Below are 20,438 nucleotides of genomic sequence, written 5' to 3'. Positions count from 1 at the left end.
ACTGCTCAAGTGAAGCGGTGGGAGTGGAGAACGGACAAAGAAACCTATAACTGACTGTGATCAACTAATTAAAAGTACCACTGCAATCGAACCAAGCAGGGGCCATGAGTCTTGCTTAATCCCAAAATCCATCCTTTGCCATTGCTAATGTGGTTGCTGGGAAAGATCCACGACTGAAACCCTAAGGAGCATGATTTTTTATTTATTTTTTTGCGTGGGAGGGAATCTTCCAAATATTATTTTGGGGTGTATACATCCAATGCATTGTGTCATCGGTGCATCGCGTATCAAAACGTTGCGGAAGAACAATGGTTTTGATTATTGCGTTTCTTGAAAGAGGCAATCCCACGGCAGTGTCTTAAAAAGGTCGCCGGTTGAGGCTCTTATCCCTTTCGTACTGACACGCAACGAGACACGCTAGCGTCCGCATGTAAAGTCAAAGGTACTGCACGATTCCGCTCGTCTGTAGCGAGCTATAGGATTCCACGCGTGCGCTCCAGAGAGCCCGTGGTTGAGGCGCTCCACGCGGTAAAAAGTTTTCGCGCCTGCGCTCTGGAAAGCAAGTCTGACGAGGAAAAGGAGCTGTTGGTCGCGCGGAGCATGCGCGCTTGAAACCAGCCAAGTTGCAGTCACGTGCCCCTCCTTCCTCCTTCCAGGGGAAGCCACGTCCTCCGCGCAAAGCTGGGCGGTGGGGAGGGGGCGGGGCAGGAGAGGGGCGGAGTCCGCGGGCCTTGCGTGACAGGGCGGTGACGTGAGGGCGCCGCGGGGTTACGGTGGGCGGGACCTGGGCCGGATGAGCTCCTTTCGCCATTGCGTCGCGGCAGGAAAAAGTAGTAACTGCCGCCGAGGGCGTTTAGTCGGCCCGCTACCATGAGGAGGTCCGTTCCCCAACTGCTGCTGCTCGTGCTCCTGGCTTTCCCCGCCGCCTTGCTTCTGGGCGGCGCCCGCAGCGGCCCAGGTGAGGCGGACCGACAGAGAACGAGCGGGGGCTCCGCTTTATCTCCGCCTCGCGCGCGTACGCGAGGCGGCGGTTGAGGGGCCGGGGGGGGGGGAAGGAACGTTGCTGTGCTTTTTTGAAATGGAAGCAGCGCGTGAGGCGGCTTCGCGCGTGCCGCTTCGGCTGGTGAATTCTGAAAGGCGGGGGCGGAGGCTTCTGAGTGGGGCGGGGGGCTCCTTTTCCTCTGCTCTCTCCCCCCCTCCCCTATTCGCTAGGCTGACGTGTCAGTCCAGACCTCCGACAGCCACATGGTGCTGGCTGGTCGTAGCTTCGTTTACTTCTACATTTCTCGTTAACCTCCTTTTTGAGGGACTCGGAAGCTGACACGTGTCAGCAGCCCGAGGTTGTGCGAGGATTTTCGCTTTTTCACTCTGCAAACTCTACCTTCGGTGGGAATGGAGCACGTTGCTCATGTGTCTCCTTCGGTGCAGCTGTGATTCCTTGTGGCTGCTGCTGAAGGGGAAGAAAGAGAGGAAAATCACACATAGTTCCTCTTACTTTCAGCACAGCGTTCAGGTTCGGCCTCTGACCCCACCTGGAGACGTGCGAGCCGAAAAGCTCGGTACGCTTTGGCAACCTTTGCCAAATGGACAGCTATCGGGAAACCAGTTTCTCTTGTTCCCTTTAAAAGAGGGTGAGTTGAAGTGCAGGCAACTCACACGGAAGCATCATAACATTTCAGGTTCTCGTGATCAACTTGTTGCACTAGTGTACAAGCTGCAGCTTTGAGATCCTTGCTTTGAATGGGAAAGAAAGTGCAAACTCGTGCCCAGAGGAAACTTGTGCCGGATTCATAGGGGCTCAGCCAAGTTTCCTTGAAGGAACCTTGGGAGCCTGTAACTGAAGACAGTTTTCCCCAAATCTGTTGGGTTCTGTTGAGTAGTGATTTCACAGCTAATAAAATTGTGGAGAGCTTGGATCTCAAAAGTTGGGTGTCTGAACTGGTAGAGGTCTGCTGAACTGTATGAATTGAATCAAATTACTTTCCTGAGTTTATTTGACAACTTAGAACATATCCCTGTGATTGTCCATGGTCAGGGTTGAGACCTTCATGTTTTTGCTGAGTAAATCCAATAACAGCATTTAAATTGCATTATCATACAAATTACTTGCAGTTTCTTGGATGTTTCTGTAGCAGTACAAGCCAAGGTCAAGTAATTTTTGGGAGGGCCTTGCTCAAGAAGCTTGTCAGTATAAATTGAGACCAGCATAGATTTGATTTTGTGTATCATACCAGCAAATGAGTTCAATTAATGTTTAATTAAGTAATTAATCAACATATTCTAAACTCAACCAGATGGTGTAAATGTAGATTGTTTTCGATTTTGAAACAATGTTTGTGGTAGGGGTTGTAGTTGAGTACAAAATGAAGGAATACAGGGGCAGCTAGTGTAGAATACAAGTTTGTGATCTTATGTAGGGCAATTATTGATATGCAGGTGTGATCAAGGTTATGGGGTAGGTATACTTCACAGAAAATATTGCACGTGTCTTCCAAGGTTAATTATACACATGCCAAGTACCTTCCACAGCTGTCATACATTGGGTCAGCATTTTCATTGAGCTGTCCACCACAGACCCAAGATGTTTCCTTCTTAGTAACTGCTAGTTCAGACCCCACCAGTGTTCATTTGAAAGGGTGGGGGGTTGCCTCATTGTGGATCACTTTACACTTTGAATTATATTTGCCTCAATTGGAAAGATCCTTATAGTTTTATGGATGACCCTTCTCATAGTAACAACACAGATATCATTTGGGCTTACTGGCATAGGCTTATTAGCTTCAGATTAAAACTAGCACTCTTTTAATTTCATTTGCAGTGATTTTGTATTACCATTTTTTCTTGTACAATGTCATAGATACATGTGTGTTTTCTCTTTGGTTTTGTGACCTAATCAGTTATAACGTAGCTCTTCTGGAGATTTTGCATGTCTCTTCTCTTGGCTCCAATTCAGTTTTCTTGAACCTCTTAGTTAGTGTTCTTTGTTCTGGAACAAAGTCAAATACGGTACCTACATTCCTTGTTGAATGGGAGAGAATTTATGCAGTTGCAATAGCATGTGCTTAGTGTTTTTAGCAAAGTGTTCTGATTGAGAGCTGGTTCCACAAATTAATTGCTTTGCATTTCCACTTTTGTCCCCCATTCAAAATATTTAGATAAATTCAGGGTAGCTCTCTTTCAGCATTAGTAGTTTAAGATAACTGGAAAATTACACTTCTCAGTTCTTGGTAGTTAGTTCCTGGCTGCGATAACAGATGTTGAATACACTCCCTCCTTTCCACTATAATGCCACATCATCATTCTTTCTCAAATATATAGGAGAGATCATGAAATCTTGAAAGCATGCTACTGCTTGGAAAAGTTTGTGTGGTCTGCCATAGTGCTTTTAGCATAATGAACATTTCAAGGAAATCTCTAAAGAATCCTAGTGATGAAAGTCTGCTATCACAATTTAAGAGATTTAGTTTAACGCTTCTGCTCAACAGACAGCTAAATTAAACCAGTATGTTGATCTTAAGCTCTCTTGAAGTCACTTGAACTGAGTTGTAATGAAACTTTTGAGCTGTGGTTGCTTGATGGCACTAAGACCTTTCCTTTTGTAACATTCTGAAAGGAAGGGAAATTTTATTAGGAGTCTTCCCCGTGACCAAAAAAAGAGGGGTTGCATTTGCCATACATTTGGAGGAGGTGTCCTAAAATCCTTTATTTCAAGCTCTTTCATGCATTGTCATGCTCTATTTTAGCAAATAGCTCTTTATGGGCTGTGATTGTGTAACTTGGTGTGGGCTGATACAAACTAGCATACCTCCACATTCCAGAGTTCTTAACCTTAATAAATCAAAGTTGCTAGCTTGCCATAGTGCAACTTCAGTTGTAGCTTCTGCTAAGATATACCCCACTGTGAGGTAGAAAATATTCTGCATGATCCTAACCTGCTCACTAGAGGTCCTTTTCCTTGCCAAGTAGATACTTGCTACTTTTTAGCTGAATTAACATGCCCATACTTTAAACTTCTGTTCAGGGTGTTAGTCGTGGGATGACTTCTGTGTGTTTGCAATAATAGTTTTTTTAAAAAGACCTTTGTGAGGAAATCTTTATTTTAATTATTTCTGTCCCTTCTATAATGTATTTTGGTAGGATTTAAGCCAGTGTCGTTGGCCTTTACGTTTCTAATCTGTATGGTGCCTAGTGCAATATTAGGTGGTATTGAAAATTAATATTGACAACTGCTTTATAAATATCAGAGTAAACTCTGGATCTTCTTACACCGAACTTCTAGTGATGCTTTTCACTAGAGACATGAATGCAACTCACAACTTATCTAAACTGATAACTTAGTAAGTGTAATGAAAGCTTTCATAAGCAAAGTTAAACACGAGAATAACTTTGCCTACATTTAAAATAATTTTTCATTTACCTTGTCTCTAGGTTCTAGTTTGCTGGTGGCTGCCCAAGATGCCACAGAAGATGAAGAAGCTATTGAAGATACAGTCGTTGAAGATGAAGATGATGAAGCTGAAGTGGAAGAAGATGAACCCACAGAATTGGTACATCTACAAGTATTTGTTTCTGTTTCACAAGCTTATGTTGTCCATTATTACAATTTTTACAGCAGATAACCTGTTATCAAGAGTACTCAATTGTCAGAGTCTACCCAGGATGTTTGGCTCTTGAGGTAAAGCATAAAATGCCACTCCTCTCCTCATCTGCATACCTGCCATAGCCCACTCACAGGGGGTGGGATGGAAAGGAGGCTGGGAAGAGGGGGACAGGTGTCATGCTCCTTGGAGGCCACTTCTACTGCTCCTCCAAGCTGTCCTTAGGCTGCCACGCTGAGAAATTGGGCTGGCCCTGTTAACTGCCATAGTGAACATCCACAAATCATAATGCTTGAGTTGCTCCAACTGTAAGTAGGATATAGTAAAAATGGACCTTTGCTAAACCCAAGGAGCTGTACTGCTGGTCAAAAAAATGTGTAGCAGGGATAGAAATGCAGCAGTATACAGTATTGGGGAGGGGAATATTTTTTGAGTGGTTGGAATGACCACATGGGCAGTTGTGGAGGGAAGAGTCACACTTTGAAATAACTGCATTAGGCTTATGGTGTTCTCTTTCCTAAGCCTGCCACTACAGGTCTCCCTCCTCCAGAATGGTTCCCTCTTGTATATCAAAAGCCCAAAAGGGAAGTACAATGCTTGATGGCCACAGTTTGTATTACTGCCACCAAGTTGTAGGCAAATCTTACTGATGGTTGTATTGCCATCAATACACCAATCCTAGTGAATATTACAACAGCAGAAGGCTGGTTTTGATTATGTATAATATCACTGCCTAGACACAATTAGCAAATGTGTATTTGATAATTTACTTAGTAACTCTAAGCTTTTCTATACTTTGTACTTTTGACCACTTCTGCTTTTCATGCAGCTGGCTGTTCTTAGTTGTGGTTTGGTGTACAAGCACCTATTTTGGTGTTTTGGTAGCTGTTTTGTAAGGTTGTGTATTGGCCTCCTCTTGTTACATGATAATATGAACATTAGCTTTCTGATACCTACTATATTTACAAAAGGTAAGTTGCTCACCTCTGATTTGTTCATCTTCCCCACCCTCTTCCCTATCCATTCCTGGAGTACATAATACATGCATACATAATTTTATTTGTATGTCGCACTTCCATATTTCACACCATACTCAAGGCAGCTCACAACATGAAAAAATACATAATTGTCATGGAGAAAGATGGAGAAACCAAGTCTAAGCAGTCATGTTGCATTAAGTGGTTGCACTTCTTTCTGCTTCTCTCAACTAAACAGAAAGAAACATGAATCCAGCTTGCAAGCAAACATCCTTCCAAAGGAGCCCTGTTAGACATAGGCAGCACATGGGGTTTTGCTTTCTTATGGGACTTGCTTCCAAACAGACACACAAAGGATTGTGCTCTTAATAATTGTTTTCAAGAAATTCCAAATATTTATTGCAACATTAATGTTTTTGCATGGAAATGCTTTTATGTGGGATTTTGCAATAGTGGTCTTACTTCAGATATTCATTGCTTCACTGTTCGTCATAGGCTTTTCAAAAACATTCTCTTGTATTAGACAGAAGAGAAAGAGGAAGAAGATCTATCGGGAGAACCGAAAGCATCCCCTAGCGCTGATACAACCATCTTGTTTGTGAAAGGAGAAGGTAAAAAATGGCCTCCTTTTTACCTCAGACCAGCACACTTTATCAGTTTAGTCTAATTATAGTGCAACATTATGCAAGTTTTGAGTGGTGCACACAATTTCAGCTTAACCAGTTTTCTAATTTCCTCCTAGATTTTCCAGCAAACAACATTGTGAAGTTTTTAGTTGGCTTTACTAACAAGGGTACAGAAGACTTCATTGTGGAGTCTCTAGATGCTTCGTTCCGGTACCCTCAAGATTACCAGTTTTTCATTCAGAATTTCACTGCTCTTCCTCTGAACACGGTTGTTCCACCACAGAGACAGGCCACATTTGAATACTCCTTCATTCCTGCAGAGCCTATGGGTGGTCGCCCCTTTGGACTGGTTATCAATCTGAACTACAAAGACCAAAATGTGAGTGACAGCCTGGAAGCTTGGCAAGGTTTCCTTAGTGATAAACTAGGCATTTGCTGATGTTATCCAGGAGTATTAAGTGATGTTTATCCAAGTGTGCCATTTTTATCTTGCTTAGGCTTGGGTATCTATTCTGCAAGTTCTGGTATAGCCAAATCCTTGATAGTATTCCAGTATGATAGTCTAAGGTTTGTGATGAGTGGTTTTGGAAGGAGACATTAGAGTTCATGTCTTGGACCCTGATTTGAACAGGTGCAGTCTTGCTTTTTAAAACACTGCCTTTACTTTTTGTAACTCTTCACAACAACATTATACACTCCTCAATATCTGAATGTTCTTACACTCTTTGAATCTGAGTTGGTCTTTTTTGTTCTTGTTGTTTTGGTCAACATATACTATCTTTATGATTTTGCCGCCTCCTCTCTCTCCCCTCACCTTGCCAAACCCAGGTAAAAAGCTTCATCAATCTCCAAATGTAACTATTTGTCCTTTTCAAAAGTTCTAGACAAACTCCACTTTGAGTTGTCGCTTTTCATCCCTTTGTTGTGGACATTTTCTCCTAGTAAAGCTTTGAAAATATGTGTTGACAACCTGAGGCCTACAAGACACTGAGTCCTGTAAGCTAGCTTTCTGAGTATTGTGATTTGCAATGTGAGTGGAAATTATAGACAAGAACGAAGCGCTGAGAAGCAGTTCATCCCTGGAGGTATATACAGTGAAACCTTGGTTCTCGAACTTAATCCGTTCTGGAAGTGTGTTTGACTCCCGAAACGTTTGAAAACCAATGTGTTTCTTCCGATTGGTGCAGGTGCCCCGGAAACAATAGCTGACAGCCGCATCAGACGTTTGGCTTCTGAAAAGCATTCAAAAACCGGAACAGTTACTTATGGGTTTTCAGATTTTTGGAGCCGATTTGTTTGTCAACTAAGCCATTCAAGAATCAAGGTTCCACTGTATTAACATTACTGCCACATACTGGCTTGAATCTGTTATCTTGGGCAGCCTTTAACGTTGCTGAATTTTTCATTTTAGGGAAACTTCTTTCAAGATGCTGTTTTCAACCAGACTGTTACCATTATTGAAAAGGAAGATGGATTAGATGGTGAAACGTAAGACTTAATTTCAATAACCTATTTATTTATTAATTCTTTCATAGGCTTTTATTGCCCCCCCCTTCATCATGCAGTCCTAGAACAGGTTATCTACTGTTAATCTTAAATTAAACTGTGTAGCATCTTCCACCCCCAAGGGCCTGTGGAAGGTGTGTCTTGACCTAAAAACAAAACATGTATAGTAATGAGGGTGGGCACACCTCAGAGGACAAGGCACAATCTAGAAGGCACCAAAGAAAATGCTCTCTCAAGCACCACCCTCCCACTAACTTCTAATAGAATCATAGAGTTGGAAGGGTCCCTGAGGATCATCTAGTTGAACCCTCTGCAATGCAGGAATATGCAGCTGTCCCGCACAGGGATTGAACATGCAACCTTGGCATTATCAGCACCATGCTGTAACCAGCAAGGCATCTTCTGCTGATCTCAACACCGAGGCAGGTCTATATTATCTCCTTTGTTGATTTTAGAGTAGTAACTCATAAGTGCTTTGCAGTGCTATGAAAGACGAGGATTTTTTTGTTTCCCACACATAGCTCCATTAGGTACATGTTTTATTTGCAGGCTTTAAGATTTAGCAGTAATTTGGATCATTCTTATTTTCTTTTTATCATCTTGGCTTAGGGTGGGGAGAATTTATCTAGATGAGAACTTAGCTGTCCCACCAAAGTTATTGAGTTGAAACTGGTGTCCCTTGGTTGGTTAATCTGACTCCTCCTATCAAGAGATGAGTCCTTCATAAAGTGTTCTACAAAGTATAGTTGGGGTTGATGTTGGGATGGGTATATGAGTGTGTGTTCATTTTTAGGACAGCAACTGTCTACTTAATCTGGTAAAGGTATTCAGGGATGATTTGTTTAGTTTTCTTCTATTTAAAGAAATGAAAGCTTACTGGACCTCTCTTCTCCTTTTTCTAAACAAGGATTTTTATGTATATGTTCCTTGGTGGACTTAGCCTGCTTGTCATTGTTGGTCTACACCAGCTGTTGGAATCTAGGAAGGTAAGAAATTCTGCAGGTCATCTTTCCGGTTATAGATGCTACTCTGGACCCAGACTGTGGTCTCAATACACTGTGTTAAACTAACTGGCTCTCTTTAATATGTGGATGGGCTGGTGACTGAAACCTGTACACACTGCTATAGGCTACCTGGAAGGAAAGATCATGTCATATATTAGAACATTGCTTTCCTTGAGGCAAGCCTTAATCCAAGGCAATTTTACACAAAGATCAAACTACCATGCAGTAAAAGTGTAGCTAATATTTGCTTTAGAGACCGTAGGCCAATTCCTGTTTATTTAAATGATTTTTTTCATGCAGTGGTATTCTTTTTGCACCTGGAGGTAACTGGATTGCATCTGCACACAGTTCCTTATAAACAGAATGTTGTAAAATGTGATCAGATGTTGAGTTGCTGTAATAGAAGACTGCATAAGCAAATCTTAGCCATAGTTGAGAGTGAAAAGTGGCTAAAATGCCATTTTTCATTTCATCAAAAAGATCAGATACAAGTACAGCATGTGATGATTGACGTCTTGCAAGAGTTCCACATGTCAGACCTATATTTGATCCTCCCAACATGCGTTTTTCATACTGACTTGGCTTAACCAACTATATTTGCCACGAATACAGGAATATAACTTCAAAAATGGTTCATAGATTATGGCTCACCCTAATACTGATTCAATCAATTAAGTTGAAATTATCTGTGTTATGTTGAGATTTATCACAAATTAGGATTTTTACCTTTAAATATTTGTAAAATATGCACACTGTTTTAAGAAATTGATGCTCATGCCACCATGTATTAGAACTGCTGCTAGAATGTAAAGCCAGCAGCTTTGGGTTTGAAGTTAACCGCTGTTGTGATCACAAAAACATGCTACAAGTTGAATGGCTTAAGTGGAGTTCAGTGGAGTTCTTTCCCTTATTAAATCTTGTGCTTAATGTTTCCAGAGAAAAAGACCAGCTCAAAAAGTAGAGATGGGGACGTCGAATCAGAATGATGTTGACATGAGTTGGATTCCTCAAGAAACTTTAAACCAGATAAGTAAGTATCCATATTACCATAGGTTGTTAGTCCATTAATGAATTTCTTATAAAAGGATAACCAATATCTTCCAGATGTTTGGATTCCAACTCCCATCAGCACTAGTCAGAATGTCAGTGGTCAGAAATATGGGAGTTGTAGTCCACAACATCTGGGGGCACAATGTTAACTGCAGTGTTGAATATGCCTGCCTCTAACTGTTTAGAAAAGGGATTGTTCTAAATGTTCCTTTTTTTACTCTGCCAGATTCACTTGAAATTATTTCCAGAAAGAATTATTCCTTTACTATTAGATTGTTTTATAAACTTCAATGAGACTCCAACCAAAAATTGAGAAAACATATGAATTTGAAGAAGATAATAGTATTCAATAATATTGAAATCAGTGGTGAAGTCAATAGTGAAATAACTGACTGTTTCTTATACTGGTTAAAAGCATACTTGCTGAATCTATACAGCATTAGGCGAGGACAAAACTGTAATTCTGTGACTAGTGTACAGGGTTTTTTGTTGGGTTGGGAGCTGTGGAGCTTTAGCTGTACGTCTTGGTGACTTCTGATTTCAAAAATTAGTCCAAATATGTTCTTAGATCTTTTAAATGCTTGTGGACTTTTCTAATATCTTTACTGTCTCTTCTGTTTTGCTTTTCCTGTGGCTTCAGTGCAAAGTAGAAGAGGTGAGACACTTTATTGGGTTGAGGCTTCTGAAATGTATATTGTGCACTAATTAGGTTCTTACACATTTAACCCATTTCTGCTTAGTTGGTACACTTCACATAATTGCATGTGGTGTTAAAGTGATAAGGTTTGGAGGATTTCACCAGTATCTTGAAGATGCAACAGAAATCTGGAGTTAATCCCACTTGGTACATTTACTGTTGCATATCTTGGGGGAGCAGATGTTCAGATACTAACTTAGTTACACTGTTAACATGGTTCAGTCACCAGAACTCAGTGGTATCTGCACTTACTGGGATGTCATCTACTTTACATGCCTGATTTCCCAAAGGAAACCGTGGCTACATTCTTCAGATTGCCAGAAACAAAATAGACCACCAACAATTTTCAGAACATGTGATAGAAAAGTTTAATTGTCACATCACTTGTTCCATAGCATAGGATACTAACTATTGATGCTAAACAGCAATTTGCATAGAAAATAAGTATTAACACATTAGAGGGCTTTTAAAATACATTAAGATTGCTGCTTGCTTGGACTTCATGATCATGGTGCTTTAACTGATAAAGGGGCAAATAGTTACTAATATATATTGTACTGTGTTTGTGGCAGTGAAGCCTCTGACATTGACTGAGTTGATGTGGTGGAGTGCAATATCCAGCTGCTGTAGGAGCTAAAACGTTAGGCCAACCTCTGTGAGTGCCAAGGAAGTTGCAAATGTGCATGGGAAATAAAAGGCCACACAGGGACAGGCTATATTCTGGGAAGATAGGTGACGGATTGCTGAGAAAGAAGGATGCTCAAGAAAGATTGCAGAGTAGGGAGCTGACTGAGAAGCAGAAACAAAATGTCTGAAGAATGAGGCTTAGAGGATAAAGGTGACAGGGAACTGAGCCAAGCTAGCTAGATGGAGAAGGGGATCTTTTTTATAAAAAAAAGAAACGTTATACTACTTAAAGTGCAGAAGGGCTGCCTGCTATGGGGGTGAGGGAAGGGGGCAGAGGGAGGCTCAACAAGAAACTAGCTAGAGGAAATGTTGCAAAGTGGGCAGAGGCCTGAAAAACGGGAATGTGAGAAAACAATAGATGGTGGAGACATCGAGTTCAAGAAATGAGCCATGGGGAAAGTAGGACTCAGACAAAACAAGGGTTGTATACGTGGAAGGGGCTGTGCGAATAGATAGGAATTCATTAGAGAAGCAAGGGAGGTTTAGAGGATGGCCAGGGAGCTGAGAAAAGATGTAAGGTTACTAGGTCTAGAGTTGGAACCCCACAATTACATTCATTCACTTCTGCTTTGCCCCATTAAGGTTGTCTGTATGCAATCAAGACCAAAAGGTGGTTCGAATCAGTGTGCAAAATTCAGTCACCACAACTAATCAGCCAATTACTTGTAAACCATCTAGAAAACTGAATACTAATTAAATATTGAAGATTAACACATTTATTGTGGCTTATTACTTATTGTGGCTTTTGCTAACATGTTAGTGTAAGGTGCCATAGTTCTCTTTTTGTTTGCCCGTAAGAGACTGATATCGTTACCTTTTGGGGGATTTACTGCCTGAATACTTAGCATTCTTTCTACTTTGTATGATTTAGAATTCTACAGATACTGAAACTTGAGCTTGTGAATGTAAATATTAGTTTTTGATTTGGCTGTCCTTGAGCCTAGAGGGAAGTAGGGCATGATGTTTCCTTCATCCTTAGAACAGATACACACCTGTTCTATATTTAGAAACTAAAATAGAGCAAAATACTCTTGTTCAAGCCACCCATTGTCATCACAGAGCTGAGATTGAATGCTTTGATCTTGCATTGTTTTAGTAACATCTTTGTTAATAGGCTACTAGTTGCATGTCCATAACTGAAGAACGTATATAAGATGCTTCTCAGATCTGCCTTTTGCATGATCGTTCTTTGAGGGAATAAATTAGAAAATAATTTTCTCCCCCTGGCCCCCAAAATATTTCATTTAACTTATCCCATTGAGTAACTTTTCTTCTTCTTTTCCTTCAGACAAAGCTTCCCCAAGACGGCTGCCCCGGAAGAGGGCGCAGAAGAGATCAGTAGGATCTGATGAGTAAATACTGTTAGTACAGTCAGCCTTTATTAACCCAGCCATCCAACCCCCTCCCTTTTGTTTTTGCTTGAATTGGGAGTTGTGCTGAGAAGCCATATCGACTGAGGAGAATACTATGAAAAACATTTGGACTATAAGCATTTGGCTGTGTTCAGAGAACACTGCTTACAATGCACTTCTTATTCCTTTTAAAGAAACAATTAAGAATCATTGTGCTATCTGAAATGTGCCTTTAGAGTCTCTTCATTATGCTGATCTGTCATCTGCACACCTTTTGTTTCTGACGCCGTCAGAAATGCAAATGTGTCGTTTCCTACCCTGTTCTGATTGTATCCTGTCATAAAAGAAGGTCTTTATGCATTTTCCTATCTGTTACTCAGAGTCATCTATCATATTCTTTGCTACATGTATGCAGCTCCTTTTCGGTACGCATGTTGGAACCTCTCATGAAGCACTGAGTCGCATTTTTGTGTAGCTAGTATTCTAAAGGCACAAGCCGGTGTAACTGCTTTTAGCAGTATAGTGTTTGTTTTTTTACAATATTGCTGCTGCTGTTTGACATAAAGCGCACACTGAGTCTGAGATCCCAAATGTTCTTACATATGTGTCAAATAAGGGATTTCTACAGCAGCTGCACTTGTGAAATATGAATTGTGTGCTCACTTTGGCATTCATCACCCCCTTTTTTTGATTGCAAAATAACTGTACATCTGTATAAATTGTTAGTAGTTTGACTTGGTCAGCAGATCTGGTGAATATAGCAAGTTGGGTAACTTTTGAATGCCTAGTTCAAATGGTTGCAAATTGGTCCTCACCATTGGCCTGGTTTGCATGACACTCTTAAGTCAAAATATGGTTTACTAGGAGCAGTGGAACAGGCAGGCTCCTACAAAGTAACTTGTAGCACACCCACACCCACCCCATGGGCAGGTATGTTCTTGGCCATAGTTTGAGTTGGCAGGAAGAAAGCTTACCCACAAGGCTTGGTTCAGACAATAAGCTAAGCCTAGTTGAGCGCAATATGTGAGTGAAAAAGATGCAGTAGGAGCAAAGAGTCTGTAAGCTCCTCTCCAGGAGCCTGCATGTTCCTCCAGTCCCATTAAGCTATAATTTGGCTTGGCGTGTCATGCAGACCAGGCCATTATAACTGTAGGGACTCTTCCACCATTTGAAACCCAATCATGGATAGAAAAATGCATTGAATTTCTTAGATAAAGCTGGATGCAAGGTTTGACTTTCATGAACATGTTTTTGGGCAACAACTTACAACCTGTACAGTGGAATTGTGCTCTTCTGTTCCCATATTTGATTGTATACAAAAGAATAAGTTCTAAAATGACAGTAAAAACATAAATTAAGTTTGTTTTTTAGTCTTGTGCCTTTTTCCCTTTTTGAACTCTTATTGATGTCTTACCTGTTTAAAGAAATGACTAGCGATAAATTCAGCTCTGCATTTTGCTCAGAAGGGAACCCTCCAACTAGGATCAATTCCATTATTAACCTCAGTAAGTTTGACTTGATGAGAAACTAAAAGTATGTTAATTTCCTAATTTAAAGTCATGTTGATCTCTTTGGCTTAACTTGCAATTGTTAATAATGTACATCCAGTGGTAGCCTGAAATGCAGCAGCTGAAAGTGGACTGGAAGATTGGAAACAAAGGTGTTGTATACCTTCAAAGGCCTCATTCGTACATGAAATTCAGTTGTCATTTTCAGTTGTCTTTCCTCCTTGCATCAGAAAATAATTATAGCTTGATCGCCTATGATGCATATCTAAGCCAAAGTCATTGGAATACTTGCACGTCACCTTACTGCTTAAGTTTAAAGTTTATATATATATATATATATATATATATATATATATATATATATATATATATATATTTAAAGGAAAAGTCATGTGCTGCCATTTACATTTAGGGTTCCCCTTCACTGAAATAGTCCACATGGAAGGGATAACTTTTAAATACTCAGTGTTTACATTTGGCAGTATCATTTTGCTCTTCTTTCAGCTTATTAAATGGAGCTCTGAACAGGAAACCATTATGTTTTAATTATTATGCATTAGTAATTAATATGGTATCTCCCCCCCCCCCCAAAAAAATACATGTGGCCCAAATATCCTGTTACAAAGTTTTATTAAACATTGAAAACATCAATTAGCAATCTTCTAATTTGGATTATTCATGCTTGTCACATTCAGCAAACAGGTAATGGAGGGTATACAGAGTTAAGGATGTATTTAATCTCTCAACTTTGGGATGGGGGAAGAGAGGAATCTGTGACTGGATATACATGTCACCTTTGCATTCTGACTTGGGCCTTATGACAGGTATTTTACTATATTGTTGTTGATTACACTCTAATTGTCTATAGTATTTGACTTCATGTTTTCCTTCCTACCCAAGAGATTGGAATCCTAGGAAGCTTTATTCTGGTTTTGTACATTACCCTGCTACTGCAAGTGGGAATGTTGTTCAGAACTCTGAAAGTCAGTTTGACATTCTGTCCAAATGAGTCTTGCTGCAGTGGCTCAGAACTACTTCTGTTGTCTTCCATCCATTCAGTGAATGAGCCACATGTCACACAAAAAAGCTGGTAACTTTTTTCCATATTAACTTTTTAAAGCACAATCGCCCCACTGCAAGGCAAATCAAATAAATGTGTGAACAGCACAATTCCTGTTAATTGTATGGTGACTCAGAATTGTGGATGTGGCCTAAACTTGCATGGACTTATCTAAAGCACAAATGACAATTATTTCAAACTAACTTTATTGTAGCTTGAATATTTACCTTAATTTTGTTTCCCCCATTTATTTTGGATGCTGCTTTTTAAAAAAAAGAAAAAAGAGATTTGCACATAAAAAAACAAGTTGGGAAGATTGTAACAGAGCCTTTTTCCTTGATGTGCTTGCTTTCTATTTATAGAAATTTTGAGGGGTGAAGAAGAAAACACTCAGCCTTCATTGCACTCAGAAGTAATACATGCAGACACAGGTTTACTTCATCTACTGTTTTGAGGAAAAACTCCACAAAGTTTAAGAGAATAAAAACAACATTCTGAGGGAACTTGAGTTGAAGTACCTTGCAACTTGCAGGAATGTCAAAAAGCGCATTATTAAAAATACTTTTGCCAAAGTGAAAATGAAGTCTAATCTATTTTGTTCTGTTACTCCTTTAAAGAAAGAAAGAAAGCCTGATGCTGAACCAGCAAAAAGCTACGTTCAGCCACAGTATTTTAATACCCTCAGGGGAGAACCCACATCTATACTAACATAGAATCTTTGCATATAATAGCTATATTGTCAAACATCAAATATCAAGAGATTGGGTTCCTTATGAAGAAGATGGCAGCTCCTCTTGCCTTAGAGTACTAGGAACATGTGCAAAGTTGTAAGATTCCTGGAACGTTGTTGGCTGTTAAAAATGAGGTCTGAAACTCAGGATTTGCTCCATTACTAGTAATGTATTTTGTTAATAACTGACAAAAAGTGTCAATCTCTACTTTTGGAGAGTAGAGGGAAGAAATGAAAAATTCCTATTTCACAAATAATTCACATCAAAATCTAGTTTGGGGGAGTGATTTGTCTGTGCCATCTGTTCTCTATAGGTTTGGCTGCTCTCAAAATATCCTCGCTAAATTTTGCACAAGGGGGTGGCAGTCAAGATTTGGATGGTAGCTGCCATTTTGAATCAAGATGTCACTTTCACACATCTTTTGGCATCAGTTCTGCTACCTCTTGAGATATTGTTGGCAAACCTCGCATGAAGGTTCCTGAGGTGGGGGCATCAGACTTCATCACAATTTGAATTCTGAGTTCTTCCATCTTATAGCAAGGTTGTGGATCGAAACACAACTTCAGCGTCACTTTTTAAGAAGAGGTTTGGTCACGCCTCAAAGATATTGTGGCCAAACCTGGCATGCGGGACAGTGGTCTTCATTAATGTAACCAAATTTCCAGGCATACTGATCATTAAAATTCCACTTCTGTTGATAACAAATTAGCCATTTACTAATGTGTGCTGCACTGAAGCAGAATACATTATTTACAGCAATCTTGATGTCAATGACATTGTAAAACTTGGTTTGATGAGGTAGACCCACCTTCCCTGTCATTTACTAAGCTATGATACTCCGTGTTAAACTGTCTTCTAGCTCTTGCTAGTAGCATCCTACGGTAATTTATAATGACAGGTTGGTGGGATTTCTTGCCAGAAGTGCAGACTGTGCTCTCATTAGTTTGGATATCTGATAACCTGAATTCTGCTGCAACTGATATATAACTACATCTTTATATCTTAGTATTACAGTACTATGAAAACCATGCCCTGTTCAGTTAAGTTTGTGTAGCCTTTTTCCAATAAAGCATTGGTATATAATTGGAATGCTCTGTTACTGTGCCAGTTATGTTGTAAGTCACAGTAAATGCTTAAGTTTTTGCAGTGAGGCTGAAGCTGAAAGTATTACGATTCATAATTGCATGTGAAGCTAACCTCTCAGCTAGGAATATATGTAACGGCAGGGGGAGAGGAGCAATACTGTTCAAAAGACCATTTATATATAATGAGCTTTTGGGATAGTTTTTTATACCCCTATATCATCAAATCTGGGTAGCATGGTGACTGGCTAATTAAAAATAAAAGTTTAAACAGCTGCATCGGTCTATTGCCATGAAAAAGTCTTCAAGAGACAACTGAAAGTCAGAAGCAAGGATGTCTGCCAAATCTCTGCTGGAAGAGTTTTTCACAGCATGGGATCATGGACACTAAATACCTGGCTTCTAGTTGAGGCCAGTTGGGCGTTTGTGGCACGGGAGACAACTTACAGCACTCCTGGATCATTTCAATGACAGAGACCAGATAGAATGGCTCAGGTGGCGCTTGAAGCAACTTGGGCCCAAGTTCAGGGCTTTGTATATCAGCTCAAGAACCTTGAGCTTGACCTAGTATAATGGGCAGTCAGTGCTGATGTTTTAGCAAAGTGGTTGCATGCCCTTTTAGCAGTCTCACCACTGTTTTGGTGCTTCTGGTCCAAGCCCAAGGGCAGTCCCACACAAGAGCGTAGAGCAGTCATCCAGGCTTGAGGTTAACCAGTGCACGGACTGTAGTTGCCGAATGACCCCAATCCAGATGCCACCATAGCTGGAGTACCAGACAAAGCTGGTAAACGGCACTCCTAGTAACAGAGACCATTTGGTCCTCCACTGACTGGTGTATCCAGGAGTACTCCCCCTCCTCTAAGTGTTAAAGGGTGTGTCCCATTCAGAACAGGCAACTAGCCTGTCTTCCAAAGATGGGAACCACCTAGCCTCAAGAATCTACATCTTCCAAGGATTCAGTTTACTGGCCCATCCATCTGGTCAACCAGGCCTAAACTAAGATGCAGAAAATCAGTGTCCTCTAGTAATGGTTCTGCCACCACCTCCCCCCCCCCCCCAAAAAAAAGGGTGTTTGAAGCTGGCTGATGTCACACCAAAGGTGGGCTTTTTAAGCAGCAGCCTCCCACTGCCTCTTTTAAGTGTGGCTGGCACCACACCCTCGCACAATGAAGCGTTTACTGGTCACCTCATTTCAGCTGATTTTCTAACCAGTCAGCACATGGCTGGACCCACCACTGTAAGTATCTTGTCCGCAACTGGAAATGGCTGCATCAACTGGAAATGGCCCCAGAACACATTATAAGTAGATTCTGAAGTTCTTGTCAGTAATAGAAATCCTAGACTCCAGTAAATCTTAGTAAACAAAGAGCTTGACATTGGAAAACAAATAATACAAACCCCTGAACCAGACCACTCAAAAGGCCAGCCAAATATATATAGGAAAAGCTTCTACATACACTTCAGGTCAAATGGCGGCATGCTTATTTGGAGAGAAAAATACTACACAACGGTAGTGTTGAACCCACAGAATAATTGTAATTTTGATGGTTAGTGCTGGTTTTAAAAGCAGCCTTTCTGTAACACTGCTGTACTTTGGAACTATTTATTTTAATTGCTGGGGGAGCAATCTCTTGGTACTTTAGGTTTTAATGAGCCACAGGTCTGTCGCCTCTGTTAGAAATTAACACCACTATTCCTCTGGAATCCCTCACTTTTATATTTGCCATGGTAGTATGTGATGATGATGATTTGCTCAAATCCTGGAAATAATCCACTCCATATGAATTCTAATAAACATTGGACAAGCACTGGGAAAAGCAGAGGCTTCATTTTTTTATTTTGATGCTTTTGCATTTGTGAAGATTTCCCCAGTAATTCTGAAAACATTGACCTGTGAGGCAGGTCTACAGTAAGTAGTGTAGATGTGGAAAAGTGTAAGGCTTCCTGGTGACTTCAAGGGACTTTCTGGCTCACATTTCACTTGAAATCTATAGAAGGTAAACTGGAGTACGTAACAATAGTGCAAGTATATTTAAGCTGGAGGCACAAATGCTGGTTTGACTTGCAAGCCTGACTTGCTTCATTTTGCAATGCCTCTTTTGCAACATACATCCTCTGGCCGTTGTTGCATATGAGCTACTGGCCAGCTGGGTCTTTTGATCTGCTGACACTTGCCATCTAATTCCCTTAAATGTAGAGACCTTTTCCAGATGATTTTTCTCCCCCACCCTGCCGTAATTGCACAGATGCTATGCCATTGTTTTCATAAGATCCAGGTGTCCTTCCTTCAAGGCCGTGCTTTTCCTGGAAAGAAACTAATCCTTCCCAATACTGCAGCATGGATTCTTACGAATCCCCCCCCACCCCAAAAGCACCATCAAATCGCAGATCACCTGTACTCATGGGTGCTTTCTGTAATTTGTTGGCAGTTTTGTTGTTGGCCTATGTGAAAATCACAAGGATTTGTGCTTTGAATCAGTGTTTTTGTGGTGTTAGCAAGCACTGAATCTGCTATTTTTATTATGCAGTCTACCACAGCAAGTGTTAATCTGCAGGTGGTTGGGGCGGGGGGGGTGTGGAGACGCTGTGTAAAATGATGCAAATTCAAGAGGATCCATTTTAATTCTGCTGGATCTGACTCAGATCCCTTGGAAGTGTGTGTGTATCCAGACAACTTTTAATACCAAGGTTGTGGGGGTGAGAGGAATTGATTCAGGGTACAGTGGTACCTCAGGTTACAGACGCTTCAGGTTACAGACTCCGCTAACCCAGAAATAGTACCTCGGGTTAAGAACTTTACCTCAGGCTGGGAACAGAAATTGCGCGGCGGCAGCAGCAGGAGGCCCCATTAGCTAAAGTGGTACCTCTGGTTAAGAACAGTTTCAGGTTAAGAACGGACCTCCAGAACGAATTAAGTTCTTAACCCGAGGTACCACTGTACAAGGAGAGCAGCTGGTGGTTGTTCACTCATCACATTTTTATATGTGCACACATACCCAAAAAGTTGGTGACCTCTGCTGTAGAGAAAGGGCAAAAAAGAAGACGCCTATTCACTGTGCAAATACTCCTGAGAGGGTTCAGGATCAGAAAAAAAATACACTGTTTTGTAACTGTAGCAGTAAGGCAGAAATGGAGAGGAGAAACATGCAGAAGTTCCCCTAATACAGTGGTACCTCGGGTTAAGAACTTAATTTGTCCCGGAGGTCCGTTCTTAACCTGAAACTGTTCTTAACCTGAAGCACCACTTTAGCTAATGGGGCCTCCTGCTGCTGCTGCGCCGCCGCTGCATGATTTCTGTTCTCATCCTGAAGCAAAGTTCTTAACCCGAGGTACTATTTCTGGGTTAGCGGAGTCTGTAACTTGAAGCGTATGTAACCTGAAGCATATGTAACCCGAGGTACCACTGTACTGATTAAAAGGTAAAGGTAAAGGGATCCCTGACCGTTAGGTCCAGTTGCGGATTAGGTTTTCTCAATATTGGCTATAGAAATTAAGCAGTGGGATCGACAGCATTGTGTTTCCCCGAGTGGAGAGGAACAGCTCTACTAGCAGAATAGAAA

General features: G+C 40.9%; 1 protein-coding gene across 2 annotated transcripts; it reads left to right on the top strand.

Annotated features, from left to right (window-relative positions):
* Window positions 1–757: 757 nt before the first annotated feature.
* Window positions 758–13,855, top strand: SSR1 (signal sequence receptor subunit 1). 2 transcript variants are annotated; one of them, XM_079983417.1, is made up of 9 exons: window positions 758–958; window positions 4,429–4,547; window positions 6,099–6,186; window positions 6,318–6,580; window positions 7,613–7,689; window positions 8,615–8,693; window positions 9,648–9,741; window positions 10,402–10,416; window positions 12,434–13,855. In XM_079983417.1, exons 1-9 carry the CDS (start codon window positions 871–873, stop codon window positions 12,499–12,501), a joined length of 891 nt encoding a protein of 296 aa, XP_079839543.1. In that variant the 5' UTR covers window positions 758–870; the 3' UTR covers window positions 12,502–13,855. The 2 variants fall into 2 exon arrangements, with proteins under 2 accessions (XP_079839543.1, XP_079839544.1); XM_079983418.1 differs by lacking the exon at window positions 10,402–10,416 and having other exon boundaries at window positions 760–958.
* The last annotated feature ends 6,583 nt before the right edge of the window (window positions 13,856–20,438 follow it).

Source organism: Podarcis cretensis (assembly GCF_951804945.1).
Source record: "Podarcis cretensis genome assembly, chromosome: 7".
NCBI lineage: Eukaryota > Metazoa > Chordata > Lepidosauria > Squamata > Lacertidae > Podarcis > Podarcis cretensis.
Note: the sequence above shows the minus strand (reverse complement) of the source record. Positions and strands in the feature narration are given on the sequence as shown.